The following is a 23348-nucleotide window of genomic DNA, read 5'->3' on the forward strand; positions in this document are numbered from 1 at the left end:
CTCACTGCGGGTTGACATCAGCCGCACTATTTTTCTTTTCTTTTTTTTTTTTTTTTTTTTCGCAAATTGGCTCCAAATGTGAAGGGCTCTGCGATTCCGCCAAGGCAGAATGAGGAGATCTGGTGTGGTAGTACGCCCGGAAAATTGATTTCAAGATGGTCCTGCGGTTGATCACGCGGTCTGACAATGAATTTTCCAGGTGACATCTTTATTTTCTAACAGGGCGTCAGCTCGTGAAATACTGCACATGCCTTTCGGTGATACGATGCTGCTGATATGTCGGCATGTCGAGATTGAGTTTCTCGATTCCCTCGACACGCGACAGTCGCGATGTGGCATGCTGGAAAATCCACCCAGAGCCACCGTTCAAACAGTCATTCCGAGCTGATTTCCTCCCTCTTTCGACTCTCGCACAAGCGCCAGAGGCACACTGCAGGATGTCGTGCAGAGTGAGACAAAACGTGTCATGGAGCAAAGGCTGAAGGTTGTACCGAAATCTGTTGATTACATCCAGTCAGTAACCTGGGATATCGACCACAGCGGCCGTAAATGCCATCAACGCCGTATATGAGCAGTTCCTCCATTTACCCAGTGTCGAAAACGCCTCTAGTTCCATCGTCTGAATGGATGCATTCCTCAACCAAGACTCCAAATGATACAATCGCGTTCCAACAAAAGGGCGGTATTTATCAATCAAGATCGAGCACGGGGGTCCAATTTGAGACGCATACGCTAGTGCTCCTCGCCTTCTCCTTCCAAGAGGACATATTCCAAAATGTCGCTCAAGGTTAAGACGCCCTTGAGACGATTCGCGTCGTCGATGACAACGAGGCGGTGCACTCGTGACTTGCGGATAGTGTCGAAAATCGTATCTAGTCGATCATACATGGAGCATGTATAGATTCCCGGGAAGTCCTGGCAGACATTAGCGGAGACTGGAAAATGCAAACGTTCTACCCACATCATTGCGTTTGAGCAATGCCTCGCCGACGGTCAGGTTTAGGTCGTCGTATACGCCGCCCTTGATCAATGTAATCACGTCCACTGCCTCAAAGACGTTGATGACGACCCCTGGATAAATCAGTCTCAAACACTCGAGCAGTAGGTCTTTCAATCTCACCGTCCGTGTCTAAAATTGGCACGCTGGAGATGCTCTTCTTGACCAGCATGTTGATGACGTCCATGACTGGTGTGTCCATGTATGCCGTGGCAAGATTTTCGTATGAGCCAACATTGATCTCCTTGAGCGGCTTCCTGAGGTTCTCCGTCTCCTTGACGTTTACCGCAATGAATTTCAGGATGCGATACTGCGTCACCACGCTGACCACCATATGCCGTTGTGTCTCGTCATCGATATCGACGAGGGGTATTCTCCTGGCGCGCGACTCAAGCATGCGGCGACAAGCTTCGTATAGTGGTTTTTCTGGATGTATCGAGACCGTCTCGATCGGCGTGACCCCAAGAGCCTTTTCAATGTCTGTCTTCCCAGTCAATATCCACACCAATGCACAAAGCAACAGTCAAAGTACCTCGCAAATTGTTCAGGCGGAATTGATCGACTTGGGCGAGGGCGTCGGGGTTGTGCCAGTAGTACTGGATGACGTTGATGTAATCGGACGTGGTAAGCAAACCGGCGAAGGTGGACGTCTTCGAGTCCCATAGCGGTGCTGAGACAATACCTGAAGATCACCGGCTGTCAGAGACGTCATATGCACGTTGCCGCGCCCGGAGTGGCTTGCCATTTTGGATGAGAATGTTCAAGCTCTTCTTGACGAGAAGGGCCGTATCGAATATAATGAGTCGAAAGGAGACTGGGAGGACATCGTAACTTGTGCGGACCTTTAGAAAAGCCCGAATAGCGCGCTGGATCATGGACAGTTAGCGCGTGCAGTCAGGCCAGGGACCAATCTTCTTCACGGCAAGTGCCGGGGCGGAGGGACCTAGACGCACCAGAGCTTCAATTTGTTCCTTGTCGACTGGACTGAGGGGCTTTGGCGACGCAGCGTGCCTTGCCTGGACCAGAGGCCTCAGGTAAGAGGCGGGCGTGACAAATCCGGGGCCGTTGGGAGCTGGGGAGAGCTGCTCATCAGCAGCCGGGGGCGAGGAGGTCCTGGCGGAATCCGCAGCCTCTGCTCCGGCGGACATGACGGCTTTTGCAAGCACGAGGCCACATGGAGCTTGGATGCGGAGAGTGGCGAGCTGTTGCGCGCACAAGTGTCGCACCCTGAGGACGTGGCCGCTGAGCGTCGTCGTCACGATAGAATGTTTCGGTGTTGAGTTCCAAGTTGCGTTAACCGCGGGCGTGTGGGGCGGCAGTGATCTGCATCTCTCCACCATTCGCTTATACATGGCTGTCACGTGCTATGGGGATGACGTCTCCAGGTCTTCTTCCATTTGGTTCCTTTCTGTTTTCAACTCGTCAGGTGAATTCAGCTAAAGAAGCTTCGGTACTCCTATTGTCCATCACAAATGCAAACGCCATCCAGCATCATGCAAGCAAGTAACCCCCGGTCGAACGCTCAAGAACTGCACCCTAGCAGAATTTCCCTTTCCACCCCATGTCGAAGCAGTGGCCATGTCCACTTCCTCGTATCTGTGCTAGCATGCTCATAACGTCTTCAAGATCTTTGGCTCCTACACCTTGTCTTTCCGGGCAGCTTTCAGCGCTTCCGGATTCAACTCGGGTCCTGGCTCCGCTTCCTCCTCTTCTAAAATCATCTCGTTGCTAACCTGGTCCATGTCGGCCTCACCTAAATCCACAATGTTCTTCTTTGCGTGACCAAGAATCGACTCCGTTTCGCTGATGCCCCCCTTCTTGCTCGAGGGGTCGCCGTCCACGCCAATATTTGACTCGTTTTGCCTTGCGAGGAGCGCCTCGTTGTCAAAGCGAACAATCATGCAAGACAGGTTGTCCGTAGAAAATCGGGCGAGCGCATGATCGACGAGCGTTTTCGATGCTGCCTGCGGGTCTTTGATGTTGCGAACCAAATCAACAGCCTCCTGATCAGAGCAAACATCCCACAACTGCCAATGCTGTCAGCGTCCATTATGCGCCTGCTGCGGTTTGAAGACTTACACCATCGCATGCCAATATTATGAACTCGTCTTGTTCAGGCTGTATTACTGTTTCCGTTGTGTAGGGGTGGCCCGTGACCAGATCCTTCATGTACGCATCTCCGAGCGCGCGGGTGACGGCGAGGACACCATTAACACGATTATTGAGAATCAAGCCTCCCGCGTTAGCTATGCGCCTGCCTTCGTTTTCGTCGCTACCCTTGTGATCATAAGACAACCTCAGGGCTCTTCCTTTTCGGCACAAGACGATGCGCGCGTCGCCGACGTTGGCCGTGTACAGCACACGCTGGCGCGTTGCAACTTCGCGAAGCTTTGCTTCAGTCGGGGCAGCATCCGCATTCTCTGGCGCGCCATCCTTGTTTGCAGGTTGTGCGGCATCAGCAGCATCCGGGCCAGCGGAACAGTTTGCTGTGGCGTCGGCAGCCGCCTTTGCTGAAGCAGCAGCGGCAAGAGGCGCGATGGAGGTCGAACCAGTTGCAGACTGGGAGTTGGGAACCCTGTCTTCCCAGCGCAAGACGGCAATGACGGCAGTGCAGCCGCTGTTCTTCAGTGGAAGCTTTTCCAGCTGCTGATCAACGTTGGTAAAGGTCTGGTCCAACAGCTCAGGGATTGGCGTGTTGGGATGCTTTCGAATGGCGTCTTCGAGGAGGAGGTGGAGCTTTTTCCCACACCAATCGGCAGCAAAAGTGCCCGCGTGACCGTCGAATATTGCAAAGTAGCCATTATCGGTCTCGACAACGGTTTGATCGGCCGAATCAGAGGCGCTCGTTTTTGAGTCTTGGGTCGAAATGGATCCTTTGCGCGTCGAGTTTTCCAGGAGGGGTTGCGGGGTGCTCAAAAAGTTGTACAGGTAGGCGTGGGTGTCTTCCATGGTCCTACGGCATTTCTTGTTCTTGTCCTCGGTGACGCCAACCCTGAAAGTGGAGTGGGTACCCGGTAATGACTCCCCGGCCGAGTTGTTCTGGGAGCCTTGTGGGACGCTCAGAGCGGGGTCGGTCTTGCTCAGCCTTTGGATGGGCGTCTGGGGGCTCTTTTCCGAGGACGACGACGTAGGGGATGAGCTCTGGAGGTGCAAGGTCTGTTTGGCGCTGTTGAACATGTCGCGAGCGCGCGAGACGCCGCTGCTGCGGCGCTTCTTGTCGGAGCCCTGGTTGGTTTCTTCGGGAGACTTGGCGTTGCCATTGCCGTGGGCATTGGGCTTTGGGGGGCTACCGGAGGCACTGGAGCGCTTCTCACCACCCGAGGTGCCATCGCCAGGGATGTCGATCGAGGCAGACTTGGAGTGTTCAGTGGGCGAGTGGGATTCGGGCTGGTGGTCGTCTTCCTTGGTGTCCTTCCCAGGCGTGGAAGAGCTGCCGAACATTCTGTTCAACAGTCCTCCTTGACTGGAAAAGCTCCGCCGCTTGCCTCCTGCCAGATTGATGAGTGTTGGGCACCCTGAAGAGCGCAGCGGTTGGGGGTGGGGGGGGAGGTGGTCGTCGGCGGCGGTGATGGGGGGGGCGCAGTTTCAGCGAAGAGCCGGGACGGCGGAGGGGGCGGGGCGAGCAGTAGTGGTTCGCAAGAGAGTGGTAGCGAGAGGGGCGGGGGCGGGTGCAGGTAGGCGTAGGTGGTCGAGGCCTGACACGTTGTTGTCATGCGAGCACCTCGAAGGGAAAGAAGGAGGGATTGGGGGTGGGATGCGATGGCTGATGTGATGGCAGGAGTGGAACAGTTTAAGGGAGGTTGAGGGGAGGAGAGGTGTCCAGTAGAGAGGCAGCGCGGATGGCGGATGCTGGGGATGCGGGCGACAGAGCTGTGACAGGCGGCCGCGAGATGGCGTACCCACTGATCGACCAGGGCAGGGCAGGGCAGGGCAGGGCAGGGCGGGGCTGGGCAGTAGGTTAGTGAGTGGAAGGACTTGGGGTTGGTGATGCGCGCGACGCAGTGCTGTGCAGTGCTGTGCTGTGCTGCGCTGGCTGTCGGCGACTGTCGACTCGGTGCACCTGTCTCGTCGCTGGCTTCGGTCAAGTTATTCTATTGTCTCGAGGCTCATGTCCTGAATCAACGAAGCCGGGGTCATTATCATCAATGGCCAGCGCATGACGTAGACCCGCGCTCTGAGCAATTCACGACACCACCCACCTAACAATCAACCCCATCAATGTCCGGCCGCCTGCATCTACAGCGTCTATGTATTATGTTGTACTGTATCTACGTCTGCTACACCAACTATCTAGGTAGGTCCTTTTACCCACCATGGCAGCTGAGCACGCGCTCACATCCATGTCATCTGCCTATTACACTACACCGTAGCGCAATGCGCGCGACAGCTGCCTGACTGACTGATTGCTACTACTGCTCCTGTTTTCGGACCGCTTGAAACTTAGAAACACTGTGCATCCACTGCACCGACTGCGGCCGCTTCCGGCTCAACCGACTCAAAAATCCCCCCCCCCCCCCCCCCCCCCCCTCTGTCCGACACATGGTCGTTTGCTGTGCTACTGCCCGGGATAGCCATGAGAAACGCCTTTTCGCCCTTCCTCCAACGCATGCCAACCAACCCGTCAGCTGCAATTAATCATCGCCGGAGACTATCAAGTCGTGCTTGCAGATCGTCATCATCTGGATCTCCTCCGCCTCCTCCTCCCACTGCCTGCGCTACCCGTGCTTCTCCAACCGCCGACTTTTGGAGCCCAGACGGTGTTTCGCCCAGCTGCGACGGCTTCGTTAGCACAAGAACACATACCACACCCAAGCCTGTTTGGTTGATTGCACATACCGCCTGGCCCAAGTCCACGCCTATCTCGTCCAGCACTTGGTTGACCACCTCCTCTCCCTCCTCCTCGTCCTCGAGGCCCGTGACGTCGTCGATGGCATCGTCCATCATCTCTTGTCGTTGATCCATAATGTCGTTCTCCTTCTCAAACTCCATGGCAATTCGTTGCAGCGCAGGCAGGTTCATCTGCCTGTTCATGCTGCCCAGTAATGTCGTAGCTCCCTTCATCGACTGCATCATTTGCTCATTGCTGCGAACCGTCTACATGTCCGTGAGCGCCTGTCATCTACACGATGCCTGCCTTGTACGTACTTGTATCCGCAGAGAAATGGCTTGGAGTTGGGTCCGCATTTGGTAGAACTTTTGAATGTACCTGGCTGGCCATTAGCCTCAATCTCTCCAAACGATGTCCAGTACGCACCTCCTCGTTCTAACCAGATCTTTGGCCTGGATGCGAAGAGGGCCCATCTGCCCATTCTTGGCACTCTTCTTGATGTCCTGTACCAGCTTCTTCTCCTGGTTCTCCAGCTTGACGCGTTCTCGATCGAGCTCGCGCTGCGTCTTCTCAAGCGCTCGTTGATGCTTGCGAAGACGCTCGGCCGGCGTCATCCGCTTGCCGAAGGCCCACTCGACAATCTGCGACATGTGGTCAGTACAGTGACAGCGAGCGCGGGGTCTGGAGTCTACCAACATTCATGGTGGCAGAAGTGTTGCCAAGCACTGGACTGGAGATCAAGCACAATTCTCCGCAAACCCACCAGAGTGGACGCAGCAAAGAAGCGGGCACAAGTGTGGCGAGGCAGACGTGGTTGAGGTAGGCGACCGGCTGCCGAGCGTGGGTGCTGTCATAGCTCGAACGGGAGTGCCCGTGATCTCGCCGAGACCGCGCCAGAATTCTTAGAGACGGACGTTGACTCCTACACCCGTCGAAACTCTATCAACCCCGACCTGTCCTCAACCGCCATCCGCCATTGCGCGACATGCGCAAATACACTCACGACTCCAACAATCTTCAATAATGGATCCACACAGATCGTCATCGCCCTCTGGCAGCGGCTATGCCTCGCCTTCTGGTCGTCAGACCCCCAACCGCCACCCGGAATCCTACCTTGCGAACCAAGGCGCTCGCCGCCCAAGCTACATGACCGTTGGCACCGGCCACGTCTCCGAGAGCGCTAGAAATCTCGAAGCTATGCTCAATGATGACTCTGGTTACGGGGGAAGCATCGCTGACTCGGGAAGCGCTTCGTCGGGGTGGCATCCGGGCCTCACCGAAGACCGCCCTACGCCCGCCCACACGCCTGTATTGCCTGGAGAGAACAATGCTGCGTCGGACCATGAGCGCCGCACTATTGCTAGCCATATTCACCAGCTCTACTACAATCAGAACCGGACAGCGCTGGGACGATCGATTGGCAGGACCGTAGAGTCTCTGAAGAGGCTGCAGGAGATGAACAAGGACTGGCCGGCCCACTATCCGCAAGTTCAGCGTTCGGACTCGCCCGCTCGCGCTGCCAGCCCGCACGATCCCAGACCTGGTCTTCACCACACTCAGTCCACGTTGGACAACCATCGAGGCGAGTCACCAAGTAGGCCCACGCCTTTGAGGCGAGCAGAGACGTCGTTGGGGGAAAGCAGCTCCACTGCGGAATCAAGCTCCGCTGCGGCGCAAAGACCAGCTGGTGAGCCACGTCTGGTGACACCTCAGTTGGCGCAAGATTTCTCGGTTCTCAAGATTGATCTGAAGATGGGCGCATTGTCGCAGACGGAACTGGTACATTCTCTAGAAAAGGGGGCCGTCGCGCAGCTTCTCGACGGCCAGATCAACAAGTCGATTAGACACTTATACACACTTCGCGACCGCATCGACGACACGTCCAGCAAAGTGCTGGTTACTGGAGATCTAAACGCCGGAAAGTCGACTTTTTGCAATGCCTTGCTGCGGAGAAAGATCCTACCCGAAGACCAACAGCCCTGCACAAGCATCTTTTGCGAGGTTCTAGATGTCAGGGAGAATGGCGGCGTTGAAGAAGTGCATGCTATCCCAATTGGATCGGTCTACAACCGCGACAACGAGGCAAGCTACGACGTCTACACGATTCCCCAGCTCGAAGACATTGTTACCGAGAATGATCGCTACGCTTCCTGCAAGATCTACGTCAAGGACATCCGTGCCGTTGACGAATCTCTGCTCAACAATGGCGTTGTGGACATTGCGCTCATCGACGCACCTGGTTTGAACGCCGACTCGCTCAAGACGACTGCAGTTTTTGCGCGCCAGGAAGAAATCGACGTCGTGGTGTTTGTCGTGTCCGCCGCCAATCACTTCACCCTGTCCGCCAAGGAGTTCATTTTCAACGCCGCCAGAGAAAAGGCCTACATGTTCATGGTCGTCAACGGATACGACAACATTCGGGACAAGAACCGCTGCCAGGACCAGATTCTCAAGCAGGTTGCCAAGATGAGTCCTGCAACCCACAAGGAGGCCAAGGAGCTGGTTCACTTCGTCTCGAGTCAAGCAATTCCGGTGGCACCGCTTAAGATCCCCGAGGGCGGTGCTGGCTCTGGCTCTGGATCCGGGCCTGGTGGTGACCCTCACGACGACGATGACGACTCGTCAGGCAAGCCGCAGGACAAGGGCAAGGGCAAAGAGCGTGAGAAGATTCGAGACTTTGAGGAACTGGAAAGCTCCCTCCGTCGATTTGTCTTGGAGAAACGGGCAAGATCGAAGTTGGCTCCGGCAAAGACATACCTGATGAATGTGCTGTCGGACCTTTCAAACCTAGCCACCATTAACAAGGATGTCGCTCAGTCGGAACTTGATCGCGTGACCAGAGAACTGGCCGAGTTGGAGCCAGCATTTGAGCAGTCCAAGAAGTCGCGCACAGAGGCCAGCCAAGACGCCGAATACACGATCGAGGAAACTGCCGCCGAGGTGTATGACTACACGCGCGAAACGGTCGGTACTACAATTTCTCGCGTCGCGGAGCACGATTTGGGACTTGAGTATCCCGGTATTCTGAGTGCGTTTCAGTATGCCGAAGACATCAAGGCCGCCATGCTGCAGGAGATTTCCGAAAGCGTCTACGTTTGCGAGGATTATGCGCGTGAACAGACCACGATTGGCTTCCGAAGGATCTCAAGTCTGGGTATACTGCATCTTGGTGACGACTGGAGCCACCTGACTTTCCACCCCGAAAAGATGTTCCGCAAGAGGAAGGACGCGTTGTCTCGGTCTGTGGAATTCGACGTTGAGGTTTGGGACTTCTTCGACGTGGCGAGCCTGTGGGAGCGTCAGGAGAAGGTTGCCGGCACCAGCATGGCCGTCACAGTTGCTGGTGTTGTTGGCACGCAATTAGTTGGCGGCGTCAGCTGGATTGACGGAACATTGGGTGCTATGAGACTGCTGGGTTCCACTGGCCTGCGGAGGATGTTTGTGCCTGGTCTTATGCTGGCCGGTAAGTTATTGAAGATCGAAGCACTCTGCATTATCACTTTACTAACCTGGCACTAGTTGGTCTTGGCATCACCTACGCCCTCCAATCCATCCCCAAGTCGCTGCCCCGCCGTCTTTCAACCAAACTCGCAGCCCAGCTCGACGCGCTCGACTACACGCACGCCAACGCCGCACGCATCGCCAACGAGGTGCGCAAAGCGCTCAAACACCCCGCCGACGAACTACGCGTCGGGCTTCAACGCTCAGTCGAGAAGCTGCAGGGGCAGAAGGAGAGCACCATCAAGAGCAAGCACGAGTCCGAGGTCGCGCGCAAGTACTTTGGCAACCTGGTCAGAGACGCGAGCGACATCAAGGCAGGCGTCGAGAGGGTCGACCTCGAGGGCCCGGCGCCGGGCGTGGCGGGCGCGTACCAAGCGTAGAACGAACACACGACGGTTTGGAATCGAGGTAGAGATGAAGGTGGCTTGTTGCGAGTCTGACTGACTAGCTGACTGACTTACCGAACGAAATACTGCATCTGGATGGGTCGTTTGGGGGAAAAGTTTGCGGCAGTCTCTTTGCCTTCTTCCATCTTTTCCGACTTGTTTTGTCTTTTGCTTTCCTTTGCGCTTCATCTGGCATTTCCTCCATCCGGATGCCTGCACGCGTCGACGTGCGCAGGTGCTGCTCTTCCCTCAACCTCTTTCTCTGCCTCGCTCTCTCATTCAAAAACCCAACCCCTTTTCTCTCGCCCTCCCCCAAACCCTTGTAGATACACCCACCACTGCTCTCCCGTACATACACATATTTCAACCCACCCTACCCCTCCCCCATCCAAAACCATCACTCAAACCCTCTTGCACTGTACTGCACGCTAAGCCGTCTGTCCTGCCTCATTTCTCGTTTCCCTTCCTCTTCCTCTTTCTTTTCTTTCGCATCGATACCAAGTCCCCCCACCAGTCTGTCTGCCCTCTTTCTCTCTCTCCCTCTCCCTCTCTCGCGCGCGCGCACGCGCTTTGGGTTAGCCTAGTGCATCCATCAGAAACACAATAATGCATGACTGCTGTATGTATGTAGAATGAATTAGTTTGATCCTTTTCTTTTTTTTCTTTTTGAGATGTAGTGTTCTTGATTGTGTGATTGGCTGATTGATGGCGTCGTGTGCGCTGTGACTCTGTGCGTGCGCGTGGGGTAGTTAGTCAGTAGTGTTCCTCGCTGCTGCTGCTGCTGCCGCTTGGAGGCAAAAAATGGAGTTGTTGGTGGACAGGCAGTGGGAACCCGGTCTAGCAAGAACAAGAGGAAGTGGTTTGGCGCGTTGATGGGCTTGTTTTTCGTCCTCGCATTTCCTTCGTGACGTGTGACCTGCCGAAGTGGTCATTTGATTTTCCCAATCTTGTGTTTTTCTTGTCAAAAGTAATCTCGCTTTCTGTGTTCGCCATTTTCGGGTTGGGCTTGAGATATGAGAGATGCAGTCAGTCCAGACAACGTGCAAGTAGGATGATGCCGAGAGATGCTCATAGCACGTCTCCCCACCGCCTGCCTGCCTGCCTGCCTGCCTGCCTGCCTGCCTGCCTGCCTGCCACCGGCTGCCCTATCTTTCAGTTTGTGCTGTGCTGCTGCTGCAAGGGGTTTGATACACGACCGTCTATCCACAGCCAACGCCTCGACAAAGAAATGGACGCACAGGCAGCAGTCCAGTCTAATCCAGTCAAGTCCAGCGCAGCAGCAACGGCAACGGCAAAATCAGTCCGACTCAGCCCACACAACCCACACAACACGCCACGCAACCATCCACATCGCCCAAGCCCAACAAACCCCATCGCCGCTCGCTCACGCAACCCACGCGTGCATGCGTACGCTCGCGTAGAGCCGCCGAATCCCTGCCACTCTACCCGCTCGCGAGCGGGATCCCATGGCCAGTCCGCCCATCTACCGCGCGCCCCGCGAGGGCGCATGGCAGCGCGAGGCGGGGACATCGTGGTAGATGACTGGGATGAGGCTGTTTGATGCAGCGGCGCTCCTGGTCGAAACGCGCGTCACTCTTGCTTACGGAAGGCACTCGCGCTGCTGTCGGTCGGTCGGCATCGGCTTTGGGTCATGCTTGGTGTGGATGGATGGGTGCCGGTACGTGGGCACATTCGGTCGGTCGGTCGGTCGCTTTGGTCCAGCGAGAGGGCGAGATGAGTCTCTCGCTTGATGGAGCGCCCGCTCGGCGAGGTGAGGTGCTGAGGCCGATTGCTTTCGGGAGGGGCTTGTTTGGAGTGTTTTTCTTGGCGGGCGAAATAACAAATGAACGCTCCGTGGCCAAACGACGGGGTAGATATCATATGCGAAGCGTTGCAACATTTCTTCTTCTCGCGTTGGAAGACTGCAGTGCCGCCTGGCGTCATGATTGATTTTTGCGGTTTAATCGGGGAGGTTGGTTTTCCCTCCGTCCCCGCTGCCCACCACCCCCTGTCTGCATCGTCACTCGGCTGCTTCTACGTCGTCGCCAAAAGACAGGGCGACCTTGGCTTTAGCCCTCTTTGTTTTCTTGGGCTTGGGTTGCTTGGGGGCGGACGAGGCGAACTTGGGATCGGGCTTGTTTGCAGTGCCAACGCCAGCGGCAGCAGCAGACAACGACGAGGCTCCTTTGGACGGCTCGGCCTCGTTTTTTTCTTCGTCGTCGTCATCGTCATGGCCGATTTTTACGGCCTTGCGTTTTTTGGAGGCGGCGCCGATGGAGGCAACTTGGTGCGGTTTCTTCTTGACCTGCTCGCCGTCTTCCTGGTTTGGGCCACTGCCGTCCGCAGAGGTGGCGACTGTGGTGGCGTCCGTTGCACCGGTAGCGGCACCATGGCCAGGGTCGAGCAGGGCCTCGTACTCTGCCTTGGAGAGAGCATCACCGCTCTCCTCGAGCACGTAGGTTGGCCCGTCGTCCTCGTCGTCACCGGGCTGGCGGGCACGTCCTCGAGGGCGGGCGACGGGGCGTTCGTGGCGGTCTGTGTCTCTATCGCCCGTCGCCTCGCCCTTGAGCCGTCGCAGAAAGGCGGGCTCGCTGCGGTCTGTGAGGCACGTGGACGTGGCCAGCGGGTTAGCCGCATGAAGTTGAATGCTGGGCAAGATCAGGGGTGGGCAGAGCTGCGTTGTGCACACGTACCGTAGCTCAGGTTCTTTGCATTGAAGGCCATTATTGATTTTGGTCTTGGGAGCGAGGTGGTTGCCGACGGAGGGTGGCGCGAGGTGGCGGACGGGCGGCAACGACTTTGGCGCAGAGCAGCAGCAGCACCGTTGGACGTTGGGCGCGCGACGGGTTGCTATTCTTAGCTGGGCGTGGATGAAGGGGGACGGGAGTGGAGAGAGCATGGGCAGGCAGCGTAAGGTCCATACCTTAGCAGGACGGGGATCACGTGGAGATGCAGAATCGACGGGAATGGAAGAATAAACAACATGAAATGCACATTGAAGGGCTCCAAACGGCAGTCATGCAATGGAGGCGCAGGGTGAAAATTGTGCCAGGGCCAAGCTTTTGGAGGTTGAAGAACAATACGACAGCCAGACAGCCAGACAGCCAGACAGCCAGACAGCCAGCCAAAAGCTCCTCAAGGTTGCTGTCAAGGGGTCTTTAGCCGCAGTGCCTAAGCGGCCCAGCTGCCTGCCGGGCGGCGACCTTGACGTGCTTCCCTGCCGAAGGACTGAGGGCAACGAACTCAAGCACAGCATCTACATACAATGCTTGGTTCCATCTGACCAGAGTCGTTCTGATCCATCAGATTTGCCCTGACGTCCGTCCCTGACTCGTGCCCTGTCGCTGAGCCAAGTATCCTTGTCGCCGAGCAGGAGCGTCCGCCGTCGCTCTCAACCTTGGCGCTTCTCCCTCACGAGCTGCCGTGCGTGCTGCGCTCCCATCCCTCCGCCAATTGTCCTCCACCCACACCTGGACCAGAGACATTTCTCTCTCCCTCTTGTCCGCCCTACCACATCCTCCCCTACGAGTCTGCTCGTCCAACCCGTCAGATCCTCCTCCTCCTCCTCCTCCTCTCTCCGCGCGAGGCGTCCCCCCCTAAGAGAGAGAGGCTGCCCGAGGCCCTCCCTCCCTTTTCGACTCGCGTCCTTTTCCAGTCGTTCGTTTTGGTCGTCGTCGCCTTAGGAATCTCGCCTCCCGTTGCCGTCATTCCATCACCCGCGACCACGGCCAACCTCTGTCTGCGCCTCGCCTCTACTCTCCCCTCCTGGACAACATCATCTTTCTCCGGCTGCGGCGCTGAGGATCTGAACAGCTGTCGCAAGCCGGGCTCCCGACACACGAGCGGCGGAGCCCGCAGCCGCACCTCCAAACATCATCTCTGCCGTAGCTCCGTCTCGAACCGCATCAATGTCGTTTATCCAACGTTTATCGAAGCGCATACCCACCTCGCGCAACGATCTTCCCACCGTCGATGACATCCATTCCAAGGCCGACAAGATATCGCCGCACTTGGCATTTTTCCGTCGCCGCATACGCCTTAAAAAGAGCTCGTCCGTCTCGATACCCCTTGGTCTTGTTCTGCTTTTTCCAGCAATCGTCATCAGCGTCATTACCGTTCTGTTCGTGCGGCATCCCTCTTCGCCAGGAAGAATACTGGTCCCCGCTGGCGCACCGCCTTCTATCAGGTACACTGCACCATTGCCCCAAGACTGCTGAATGGCCCATCTAACGTGCGCGCTTGGTATAGGAAAATCAGCGACAAGTATGACAGAGTATTTGTCTCTGGGTGCATAGAACCTCCAAAGCCGGACGAGGACCGGCCCAAGGCCAACGCCGCTTTTGTCGTCTTGGCCAGAAACAAGGAGCTGGATGGCGTCATTCAGTCCATCAAGTCAATCGAAAGGCACTTCAACCGCTGGTTCCACTATCCCTACGTGTTCCTCAACGATGGCGAGTTCAACGAGACGTTCAAGGAAACCGTCCTGAATCACACGAGCGCCACGGTCGAATGGGGCAAAATCGACGACTCAATGTGGGGTTATCCCGACTGGGTCGACGAGGAAGTCGCAAAGGAGGGCATCAGGAAACAAGGCGATCAGGCCATCATGTACGGTGGCATGGAAAGCTACCACCACATGTGTCGCTTCTACTCTGGGTAGGATCCTCGTCAGCGGGAAGGCTCTTGGCGACTAACAGAACCTAGACACTTTTACAAGCACCCTTTGCTGCAAAAATACACCTGGTACTGGCGGCTTGAGCCCGAGATCAAGTACTTTTGCGACATTACCTAGTATGTTTGCCAAACCTGGGCGTTTGGTGCCGAGACTGACATGAGCAGCGATCCCTTTATTCACATGGAGCGGAACAACAAGACGTACGGATTTACGATTGCTGTCAAGGAGCTCAAGGAAACCGTCCCCAACATCTTTCGGTACGCGTCGGCTTACAAGCGCACAAATAACTTGACCTCCAAGGGTCTCTGGGAAATGTTTGTCGAAAAGCCCGAAGTCAAGGATGACCAAGACCTCCCAAAGGAGGATCCCAAGTACAAGAAGCCGCTGCCCGAAGAAATCATCAACACGGAACCCGGATCTGGCTCTCTTCCCGACATTGACCCCGAGAGCATGGAAGGCGAGACGTACAACATGTGCCACTTTTGGAGCAACTTTGAAATCGCGAGGTTAGACTGGTTCCGCAGCAAGGAATATAATGACTTTTTCGACATGATGGATCGCAGCGGAGGATTCTGGATGGAGCGGGTACGTCACGGAATCCCAAATGCCCGTCACACGGAAAGGCTTACTAACGGAATGCAGTGGGGAGATGCGCCTATCCATTCCCTTGCAGCTGGTGCACTTCTTGGACCGGGGGACATTCACTACTTCCGCGACTTTGGATATCGACACACGACGATTCAGCACTGTCCTGCCAACGCCCCGGCGCGCCAACTCGACCACATACCGTTTTACGAGAAGACGACGCTTGACGAAAAGAAACGCATTGAAGAGGACGAGTACTGGGCGACGCCGGACCCAGAAAAGGAAAACGGCGTTGGATGCAGGTGCAAATGCGACACTGATATTGTGGACGTCGAGGGCAAGCAGGGCAGCTGTTTGGCCGAGTGGGTTGATGTCGCCGGAGGGTGGGCGAGTCCGTAGTTGTAAGAAGGCATTCAGGGCAAGGCGTTTTGCGAATGAAGGTCATGCGGGTCCATTATTTGCGGCATAATAACACGTTTTACGAGAGTAAGGAGGGGTTTCTGGGTCTGCTGCGAGTGTTGGCGATGGCGGAGTAGTAGTAGTCCACTACCGCCGCTTTTTCTTCTTCCTCTTCCTCTTCCTCTTCCTCTGCTTCTTCTTCTTCTTCTTCTTCTTCTTCTTCTTCTTCATCATCGTCTTCTTCTTCTTCTTCTCCTTCCAACAAGCCCTATTCTCTCCAGCCATGATTTGGAACGCCGTTTACAAGCGATGAAAGAGTTCGTTGCATGAGGAGGGGGAGCAATGACGACGACTACGAGGACGACGACTGGTCAGGCTTGGGTTTTTGACAGCGCTCGGGACCTGTAAATTAATCACCAGCCAGATGAGGGCCGCCACAGGAGAGGCATGTTGACTCTACGATCAATGTACAATGAACCAAAGATGAACCAAAGACGAAGACATGTGAAGCTGGCTGGCTGGTTGGACGCCAAGGAGCCATGGCGGCGGGACACAGACCGAAGTGACGGCTGTCGATAAGGCGATAACGGCTCGAGGTGACCTGTGCGCCTGCACCCGCTCACGGGCAAGCCCAAGCCCAAGGAACTTGCCCCGCGAAGCATGACTGAGTGAGTGACCATCCATCTGCCTTGCGTCCCCGAAACTGCTCTCCTACACTACACACCACTCGCACCGACGATTCAATCAATCCCTTGGAACACTCACCTTTGGCTCCTCTACTTCTGCTGCCTCTTTGGTTCGTCCGCCGCTCCCGTCTTTGCTCTGCCTCGTCCTCCTCCTCCTCCTTCCTTCTCTTCTCACACAAAGAGACTGATTGTGCCCGCGGATCAACTGCGGCTTCCCGGTCCCCCGCGAGCTCGGTCCTTTGGCTTGACGACATTACCTACCACTGCGGTACCTAGGTACCTAAGGTAGGCACTGCCAGGCAGCGGGCTCCAAGCACAGGCACACAATACCACTTCAACCACGGATCCCTCTCTCGGTAAGCCGCGACACCTTTCTGCCCTCGTCTCCTCGTTTCTCAACATCGCCCGCATTCTTTTTGCCTTGGCTGTTCCTCAACTCCCCTCCACGGCCGCTGCACCCTACGCCCCCACCGACAACGGCCGTGCCCATGTCCGTTCGCTTTCCCCATGGAGTAAGAGGCTCGTAGCAAACGGCCCAAGCAACCCCGCTAACGCCAACGCTTCACTAGTCCTCAACGACTTTCTTCGAATGACCGAATCGTGACATTTCTTTCCGACTCAAACCCAATCGAAAACTACCATTTCTCCTCCAACACAACTGCGGCACACAACACAACTTCCCCCACGATGGAGCATGGAATGGGTCGACAGAGCCCGAGCGAGCTGGGAGGCGATGACTACGACATGTTGAGCGAGTCAGTGGCCATCTCAGACGACGAGGCCGACACCATCTCCTCCTCGGACTTTGCCAACGTCGGTCCAACCGGTGAAGATGTCTGCAGCGTGGCTGATACGGACACTTCGACCGAAGACAACCTCTCTGGAGGCGAGGAGGAGGAGGAAGAAGAAGAAGAACCAGTCTTCCAACCCTCCGACTCAAACGCCACCACCAGGGCCGACATTCGCACGCCCAACGACTCGGTCTTGTATGGACCTGCTCACCCTGCTGTCGAAACGCAATCCGACGACACCACAGAAGAGAGTCTCTACTTGACTCTGAGCGACGGCTACGAGCACCTCGCGCGTGGCAGGAATGGCCCTTTCGGCCTTGGCAGCTTTGCTGAAATTCAGCTTGGAGCAGCTCCTCGTTCCATGACTTGGACTGGACCATTCCGGATCAGGTTCACTACCTTCCCGTCGGGCGCGTTCTTTTCCTCCAAAGTTAAGGATCTCATCCAGAGGAAGATAGCATCTGCACTCGATGCTGGACGCCCCGATTCGGACAACGTACCCAAGCGCCTTGCCGTGGTGAGGATTCCTGGATCTGACGTCGAACTCGTTCCCTCATCTGAGATCTACATGGTTCCTGAAGAGACTGATTCCTCAGAACGTCCAACGCCAGATTTGGAGGTTGTCCTTCACTACACTTCCAACCAAGGCAATGCGGCATGTGTCAATGATTGTTCGACAGGCCAACAGTCCAAGGTTCCGGTCTTACACCTGGCTTTCGACGTTTCCAACAATGCCAACTTTGAGCACTTTCAGCCTGCCAAGGGCAGCTTGCGTCTTGTGGTGAGGAACGGTCAAGAAGTGTCCACGATTCCCGCTCCTCTTGATGCTTTTTTCGACCTACATCCCGTGTACCTCAACCGCCATCTTGCTTTCCTTGGTCTTGGCGAAGAGAAAGCTCGAAGGCGCCCCACATTCCAGGATCAGTTCCAAGACATTGTGGACAGGGTCCACATCGTACGCCAGCAGATCGATGGGGCCGTGCGATCCTTCTGGGCTAATAGGAGAACGCACATTGCAACTGTCGTGGTCATCATCTTGAGCCTCTTCATGCTCTGTGCTACTGCGATGGTGAACAATTCACTCGTGAGCAGCAGCCTTGAAGTCAAGAATCCCAGTCCTACCACGAGCGACGCCACGGCTCTCAGCTCAGCCATTGATGCCTTTTCGGGACGCAGCGCTACTCCAGACTGGACCACTGCTGTGCCATCAGTAAGGCCGGAAAAGGATCTCATCGCATCCAAACATGCCGAAAAGTCTTCTCGCATGGTTCCCATGGTGCACCCTTTCTCCCCCAAGGCAAACGAATCCGACGAGTTCAAGATCCACGTCATCGGAGACCACCATTTTGTCCTTACTCCGCCCAAGGTATGGTCGAGCCTGAAGAGACCACCTGCGCTTTTGATATCAATCTCTCGTGGTCATCAAGAGATCCGCCATAGTCACGAACAGCTCGTAGATGGCGTCTACGCTGTCAGTGTCGAGGGCGACGAAGCATACGGCCTTCTCAACGTTTCCATATTGACCACATCAAGGCCTCGGATCCAGCAAACACTCGAGGTCGACTTTGGATCGTCGTGGTTTAAGATGTCGCGCTGGGCTGGTGTCACGGAAAAGGCTCTTGGTATGATGAGGAGCGACATGGTCATTGCTCAGTCCAACGCGAGGAATACGTCGCTGCAACTATTCAAGGGTCTCGAGGTCTTCAAGAACATCACTAGGAATGTGACTGAGGACGCCGCCAAATCTCTGGTCGTTGTCACGGACAGGGCTAGACAGCTCCTCGACAAGGGCGTCTTGCGTGCTCATCAGCAAGCTGGCGAGGTTCTCGAGGAGGAGCGCGCTCTGGTCCAACACGCCGCAGTCGCGATTGCGCAAGTCAAGGAGTCGGCCAGAGAGAACGTGAAAAGAGCACGCACCAATGCCCTGGGCATCTACACCAAGATCAGCTTGAAGTTTTCCTGGGGCGATGACGCACATTTCGAGGAAATAAGGAAGAAGATTAAGAGGGATCGCCTTCGTGCCGAAGAAAAGGCCAGAAGAGCTTTTCGGGGCAAGGCGCGTCGCCAGGCCAGGCCGTGAAGTCCATCGGTGATGGCTCGCGAATTTGCAAGGTCAGGCGTATCGGAACGGAGCATTTTGTCATTTTGAGGTGTTTATTGGGGGGGACTGGAGTTCCTGACAGGACGTGGACATGGGTGTTGCCAAAGACCACGGCCTGTAGCATCCCACTTGTGACCAAGATTTGCACGGAATGATTTGACGGGGCAACATGGGGACCTGGGGTGGCATTCGAACATAGAAGTTTTCAGTCTTCAAATGATATACATGTATTGTCGATTCAAGCAGTGCGGTGGCGGATGATGTAACAGATAAGATGCGATAGGCCAGCGCACGTGCCACGCCCGCCGCCAAGCACATTGTTTTGCTGGCCACCGAGGGGTCCTATCCAATCCTGCAAACCCACCACCTCTCCCACTATACCTCCGTTCGTCTCTTCATCTCTCACGCGTCGCGGCACGTCACCACGCCACCCATCGACCTCCCGACATCATCAACTCGTCCTCAAAACCGGTGAACCCGACTCTCTTCATTACACAAAAAATGGCTGAGCCGTCGTCGACCAAGCTCGACCCTGCCGAGCAGCAAACGGCCGCAACCGAGCCGCAGCTCGCCAAGGATGAGACCGCAAAGGTGACTGCTGGCGCTTCTGAGGACAAGTCTGCCTCTGTCGCCGAAAAGGCATCGAGCGCAGCCTCGGCTGCTACCTCGACCGTCAAGGACAACGTGTTTTCCATGTTTGGTGGCGGTCCGAAGAAGGAGAAGAAGGAGGAGGAAGTTGTGGACGAGCCCTCTGGGTCGAGCAAAGCGAAGAAGGACGACGAGGTGAGTTTTGGGCTCAAGTCGCGATGCGCTCCCGTTGGACTCACGGGCTGACCATTTTTTTTCTTCTTCGCCGCACAGGAGGAGGAGCCCGAGAACCACGAGCCCGACGTCCAGTTTGAGCCCGTCGTCCGTCTGACAGAAAAGGTCGAAACCAAGACCAACGAAGAGCTCGAGGAGCAGGTCTTCAAGATGCGCGCCAAGCTCTTCAAGTTTGACCGCGAAAGCAAGGAGTGGAAGGAGCGCGGAACTGGCGACGTCCGCCTGCTCAAGCACAAGGAGAATGGCAAAACTCGTCTGGTGATGCGCCGTGACAAGACGCTCAAGGTCTGCGCCAACCACTACGGTATGTGCCATCTTGGGCTTGTGTGGCGCGCATAAAGATGCTGACCGTGATCTAGTCGTTCCCGACATGAAGCTCTCGCCCAACGTGGGTTCTGACCGTTCTTGGGTTTGGAATGCCGCTGCCGACGTCAGCGAGGGTGAACCCGAGGCTCAAACTCTGGCCATTCGCTTTGCCAACAGCGAGAGTAAGAGTCACATCCCTTTGGACAAACGCGGCCCGTCTGACTTGTCCTACAGATGCCAACCTCTTCAAGGAGGCATTCATCAAGGCCCAGCAAGAGAACGAGACTCTTTTCAAGTCTGGCGTCGAGCAACCCGCTGCCGAGTAAACCGACCGCAGATTTGCATCTCGCCCCAGGACGCCAGCTCCACGCGACGACGCCACCGTTCCTCGCTCCGACGCGGCCTGCAGCCAGCTGCAATGCAGATGGGCTGCGAATTCCCCATAATCCCGTTTCCCGCCCGTTGCTGGTTTCCTACATTATTCGACAAAACACCCCCTCCTAGCACCTTCAATTGCCCCAATCTCACGCCATGTCGCACATCCTACAGCCTCGAAGCTTGCGCTCTTGCCAGGATGGAGCGGGCCAAATCAAAGTTTACATTCGTTGCTGGAAAGCATGGTCATTGGTGTCGGGAGATGGCAGCTTGGGAAGCACGGTAGATAGAGAGCTGTCAATAACATGAATGAACCAAATCCATGGAGCAATGAGGGTGAGAGATGCTGCAGTTGAGTGTGCCGTGAATGCTCGCATGGTGAAGGCCAAGAGAATGGTGTAATTTTTGAGATGGCACGGCATGACGCATGTGCAAATGCCGGCTGTAGGTAGTTTGCCAGGAAGGCGTGGCGTCGAACGGCCTTTGCTTTGGCAACCATCGTGAAGCGTCCGTGCTATGAATCCGCGCGCGTCAAACCGCCCACCCCACCACCACCGCACCGGCGACCAACTCTGCCGCCGCCAGCTCTTGCACCGCTCGTCACCACCAACCGCATTGCGCCCCTCCAGCGACCAGTCACGCGATTGGATCTCTCACCTTCCATCAACCTTCTTGTCCATTTCGACTCTCCACATCGCAAAAACAAAAGCACAACCGCCATCATGCCCGACGTGAGTAGCGCGCGCCGCCGCTCCCATTGAGCAGCACCACCCCGATGCGGATACTAATGTCCGGCCCCAGGTCAAGCGTACAATCAAGATCATCACCAAGCAGCAGACCACGTAAGTCCCACGCGCCCGTCGTGCTGGCCGCTCGTACGCCCGCCGCCGGAAGCTGCCCGTGCCTCTCCCTCACTCTCTCCACGCCGGACACAGAGCTGCTCGCGCAGCAGCCAGCGGGGAAAGGGCTTGGCGCGACACCAAGCACTCGACGGAAACAAACACTACAAGTCTCTTTTTGAATGGCCTGCAGCATGCGGCCGAGGGCAGGGTTTTGGCTAATAGCTGTGGCTCTCGCTTTGTAGGGACAAGCCCCAGGTGATGGAGGGCTTTCCGATGCGCGAGTGGAATATCGAAATATGGCTGCTCAACGAGGCCGGCGAGGAGGTTCCGGCCACCTGCTTCGAAAAGGCCGTCTACCGCCTGCACCCTTCGTTCGATAAGCGCGCCGTTCAGAGTACGTAGAACCCACCGCACAAGGGAGGCAGACGAGGGCGGACAGCGGCAACAGCAGCGCCTGCCCAGGCCCGGACCACAGGGTCCGCCGCCGCTACCGCCGCATCTCTTCCCTCTGCATCTTGTCATTGGGAACAAGAAGGCTGACCTCGGCAAACCGTACGCGTGTAGCGAAAAAGCAGCCGCCGTTCCGCATCGAGGAAGAGGGCTGGGGCGAGTTTGAGATGCAAATCACGCTGACGGCCGTCGGCAAGGGCGGCGACCACACGGTCGAGCACGACCTCAACTTTGGATCGGAGCGCTACGAGTCCAAGCACAACATTGTCTTCAAGAGCCCCAAGCCGGACCTGCTGGCCGTGCTGCGCGAGTCGGGCCCCGTGGGCGAGGAGAATGGCGCTAGGAGTCGCAGCTCTTTGCCGAGCGGCAAGAAGAGGAAGGACAAGACTGTGAGTGTTGGCCCATTGCGCTGTTGCGCGCATTGTCATTTGGGCACGCAGAATTGGATATATTCGCTGACCAGGGCCCGTATGGCAACAAGGTCGACATGGAGAAGCTGGCAGACGGCCTGCAGAAGCTTGGCGAGGATGACCTGCTCCAGGTCGTCCAGATGGTGCACGACAACAAGACGAATGACACGTATACCAAGAATGATGTTGAGGGTAAGCTCGGCTCATTGTTTTCCCTCGTCCCCCTGGTTGTCGTGTCTCGTGCACTGATAGCTGACTTGGAGCGACACAGCCGGCGAGTTCCACGTCGACCTCTACACCCTCCCGGACAACCTCGTCAAGATGCTGTGGGACTTTACGTCGGCGCGCACCGAAATGTAAGGCCCGGGCAACTACCCCCACCATCACCATGGCAGTAGCCCCACGACAACGAAAAAACAACTTGGAAACCGAGCGAGCGAGCAAGTCGGAAAGCCAGCGGCGGCGGCGGCGCAGTCTCAGCTGCATGGACAAAACAGAGTTCGCGGAACATGAAGGATTTTCGGAATGAGGTAGATGGAGCAAAACATGCAAACGATGAAAAACAGGAAAAATAAAAAAGGGATGGATATTAGGGAACTGGCAGATGGATGGAGGCAGGGAGGGAAAGAAAAATGGACACGAATGGCGGAAAACAGCACCCATCACCCACCACCCCTCTTCTTCTACAGCACCAAACACCCACACAGACACAGACACAGACACAGCTTCGAAGCAGCCTCCCCAGCAACCAACTCTCGATCAAGGCAAGAGAGAGAGATGAGGGATCGAGTTGCACACCTCCTTGCACCTTGCCTTAGCTACCACCACCTCTTTTACTTGGTTACCTACTTTCACCTCTCGACTACGACGACGGCAGCTACCCGCGTAGGTAGATGTACAGTCGATTCAATACCCCCCCCCCACAAAAATCAAATCAACCAATCCAATCCAACAACACTCCACCTACCGCTACCAATCTATCTATCTATCTATCTCACATGTAACAAGCCTTGACATGCGGTCGTTGTTGTTGTTGTCTGTCCCTTGTTGTTGCTGTTGTTGTTATCGTCATTGTGCGGAGGTGCTTACGAGTGAAAGTCTAATGACACATGAAAAAGGCTCGGGGGAAATGGGAGCAGATTGTGGAAAATTCAATGACCTTTTTTTCCCCCTTTTTTTTTTTTTTTTTTGGTT

General features: G+C 56.0%; 11 protein-coding genes across 11 annotated transcripts; 6 read left to right on the forward strand and 5 right to left on the reverse strand.

Annotated features, from left to right (window-relative positions):
- Positions 1-731: 731 nt before the first annotated feature.
- IWZ02DRAFT_454225 (uncharacterized protein) lies at positions 732-2296 on the reverse strand (the record flags this gene model as incomplete). Its single annotated transcript, XM_066767707.1, has 5 exons — positions 1740-2296; positions 1530-1679; positions 1121-1477; positions 962-1071; positions 732-915 (listed from the first exon to the last, which is right to left on the reverse strand). Exons 1-5 carry the CDS (start codon positions 1870-1872, stop codon positions 733-735), a joined length of 933 nt encoding a protein of 310 aa, XP_066621669.1. The 5' UTR covers positions 1873-2296.
- Positions 2297-2359: 63 nt separating this feature from the next.
- On the reverse strand, positions 2360-4920 carry IWZ02DRAFT_454226 (phosphatase 2C-like domain-containing protein). The gene is made up of 2 exons (XM_066767708.1): positions 3077-4920; positions 2360-3024 (listed from the first exon to the last, which is right to left on the reverse strand). The coding sequence occupies exons 1-2, from the start codon at positions 4436-4438 to the stop codon at positions 2635-2637; spliced, it is 1752 nt and encodes a 583-aa protein (XP_066621670.1). The 5' UTR covers positions 4439-4920; the 3' UTR covers positions 2360-2634.
- A 600-nt stretch (positions 4921-5520) lies between these two features.
- On the reverse strand, positions 5521-6523 carry IWZ02DRAFT_500125 (SNF7 family protein; the record flags this gene model as incomplete). The annotated part of the gene is made up of 4 exons (XM_066770252.1): positions 5521-6091; positions 6143-6203; positions 6252-6466; positions 6518-6523. The coding sequence occupies 4 exons, from the start codon at positions 6521-6523 to the stop codon at positions 5633-5635; spliced, it is 741 nt and encodes a 246-aa protein (XP_066621671.1). The 3' UTR covers positions 5521-5632.
- Positions 6524-6700: 177 nt separating this feature from the next.
- IWZ02DRAFT_293710 (uncharacterized protein) lies at positions 6701-9933 on the forward strand. The gene is made up of 2 exons (XM_066763827.1): positions 6701-9288; positions 9345-9933. The coding sequence occupies exons 1-2, from the start codon at positions 6849-6851 to the stop codon at positions 9704-9706; spliced, it is 2802 nt and encodes a 933-aa protein (XP_066621672.1). The 5' UTR covers positions 6701-6848; the 3' UTR covers positions 9707-9933.
- Positions 9934-11414: 1481 nt separating this feature from the next.
- IWZ02DRAFT_293722 (uncharacterized protein) lies at positions 11415-12588 on the reverse strand. Its single transcript, XM_066763828.1, has 2 exons — positions 12406-12588; positions 11415-12310 (listed from the first exon to the last, which is right to left on the reverse strand). The coding sequence occupies exons 1-2, from the start codon at positions 12434-12436 to the stop codon at positions 11733-11735; spliced, it is 609 nt and encodes a 202-aa protein (XP_066621673.1). The 5' UTR covers positions 12437-12588; the 3' UTR covers positions 11415-11732.
- A 1032-nt stretch (positions 12589-13620) lies between these two features.
- On the forward strand, positions 13621-15371 carry IWZ02DRAFT_380057 (alpha-1,2-mannosyltransferase Kre5; the record flags this gene model as incomplete). Its single annotated transcript, XM_066765084.1, has 5 exons — positions 13621-13898; positions 13961-14368; positions 14417-14503; positions 14552-14972; positions 15030-15371. The coding sequence occupies 5 exons, from the start codon at positions 13621-13623 to the stop codon at positions 15369-15371; spliced, it is 1536 nt and encodes a 511-aa protein (XP_066621674.1).
- Positions 15372-16634: 1263 nt separating this feature from the next.
- On the forward strand, positions 16635-18958 carry IWZ02DRAFT_293792 (uncharacterized protein). The gene has a single exon (XM_066763831.1). It carries the CDS (start codon positions 16745-16747, stop codon positions 18926-18928), a length of 2184 nt encoding a protein of 727 aa, XP_066621675.1. The 5' UTR covers positions 16635-16744; the 3' UTR covers positions 18929-18958.
- Positions 18908-19359, reverse strand: IWZ02DRAFT_293787 (uncharacterized protein). The gene has a single exon (XM_066763829.1). It carries the CDS (start codon positions 19265-19267, stop codon positions 18989-18991), a length of 279 nt encoding a protein of 92 aa, XP_066621676.1. The 5' UTR covers positions 19268-19359; the 3' UTR covers positions 18908-18988.
- On the forward strand, positions 19360-20535 carry IWZ02DRAFT_293788 (putative Ran-specific GTPase-activating protein 1). The gene is made up of 4 exons (XM_066763830.1): positions 19360-19732; positions 19811-20075; positions 20131-20259; positions 20312-20535. The coding sequence occupies exons 1-4, from the start codon at positions 19451-19453 to the stop codon at positions 20401-20403; spliced, it is 768 nt and encodes a 255-aa protein (XP_066621677.1). The 5' UTR covers positions 19360-19450; the 3' UTR covers positions 20404-20535.
- A 639-nt stretch (positions 20536-21174) lies between these two features.
- On the forward strand, positions 21175-22514 carry IWZ02DRAFT_470185 (transcription initiation factor-like protein subunit; the record flags this gene model as incomplete). The annotated part of the gene is made up of 6 exons (XM_066768778.1): positions 21175-21183; positions 21254-21294; positions 21537-21688; positions 21859-22133; positions 22226-22346; positions 22426-22514. 6 exons carry the CDS (start codon positions 21175-21177, stop codon positions 22512-22514), a joined length of 687 nt encoding a protein of 228 aa, XP_066621678.1.
- Positions 22349-23210, forward strand: IWZ02DRAFT_293845 (uncharacterized protein). The gene has a single exon (XM_066763833.1). It carries the CDS (start codon positions 22689-22691, stop codon positions 23166-23168), a length of 480 nt encoding a protein of 159 aa, XP_066621679.1. The 5' UTR covers positions 22349-22688; the 3' UTR covers positions 23169-23210.
- The last annotated feature ends 138 nt before the right edge of the window (positions 23211-23348 follow it).

The sequence above is a fragment of the Phyllosticta citriasiana genome (genome assembly GCF_038021145.1).
Source record: "Phyllosticta citriasiana strain CBS 120426 chromosome Unknown IWZ02scaffold_8, whole genome shotgun sequence".
NCBI lineage: Eukaryota > Fungi > Ascomycota > Dothideomycetes > Botryosphaeriales > Phyllostictaceae > Phyllosticta > Phyllosticta citriasiana.

What these genes read in the sequence shown, in the direction of transcription:
- IWZ02DRAFT_293710 (XM_066763827.1), top strand. Translation starts at nt 6,849, where the DNA reads ATGGATCCACACAGATCGTCATCGCCCTCTGGCAGCGGCTATGCCTCG. An exon ending in GCCTGGTCTTATGCTGGCCG is followed by an intron (nt 9,289 to 9,344) that starts GTAAGTTATTGA and finishes ACCTGGCACTAG; the next exon opens with TTGGTCTTGGCATCACCTAC.
- IWZ02DRAFT_454226 (XM_066767708.1), bottom strand. Translation starts at nt 4,438, where the DNA reads ATGTTCGGCAGCTCTTCCACGCCTGGGAAGGACACCAAGGAAGACGAC. An exon ending in TAATATTGGCATGCGATGGT is followed by an intron (nt 3,025 to 3,076) that starts GTAAGTCTTCAA and finishes CAGCATTGGCAG; the next exon opens with TTGTGGGATGTTTGCTCTGA.
- IWZ02DRAFT_293845 (XM_066763833.1), top strand. Translation starts at nt 22,689, where the DNA reads ATGGAGCAAAACATGCAAACGATGAAAAACAGGAAAAATAAAAAAGGG.
- IWZ02DRAFT_293787 (XM_066763829.1), bottom strand. Translation starts at nt 19,267, where the DNA reads ATGTGCTTGGCGGCGGGCGTGGCACGTGCGCTGGCCTATCGCATCTTA.
- IWZ02DRAFT_293788 (XM_066763830.1), top strand. Translation starts at nt 19,451, where the DNA reads ATGGCTGAGCCGTCGTCGACCAAGCTCGACCCTGCCGAGCAGCAAACG. An exon ending in AAGCGAAGAAGGACGACGAG is followed by an intron (nt 19,733 to 19,810) that starts GTGAGTTTTGGG and finishes TTCGCCGCACAG; the next exon opens with GAGGAGGAGCCCGAGAACCA. An exon ending in TCGCTTTGCCAACAGCGAGA is followed by an intron (nt 20,260 to 20,311) that starts GTAAGAGTCACA and finishes CTTGTCCTACAG; the next exon opens with ATGCCAACCTCTTCAAGGAG.
- IWZ02DRAFT_293792 (XM_066763831.1), top strand. Translation starts at nt 16,745, where the DNA reads ATGGAGCATGGAATGGGTCGACAGAGCCCGAGCGAGCTGGGAGGCGAT.
- IWZ02DRAFT_293722 (XM_066763828.1), bottom strand. Translation starts at nt 12,436, where the DNA reads ATGGCCTTCAATGCAAAGAACCTGAGCTACG. An exon ending in TGCAAAGAACCTGAGCTACG is followed by an intron (nt 12,311 to 12,405) that starts GTACGTGTGCAC and finishes CGTGCCTCACAG; the next exon opens with ACCGCAGCGAGCCCGCCTTT.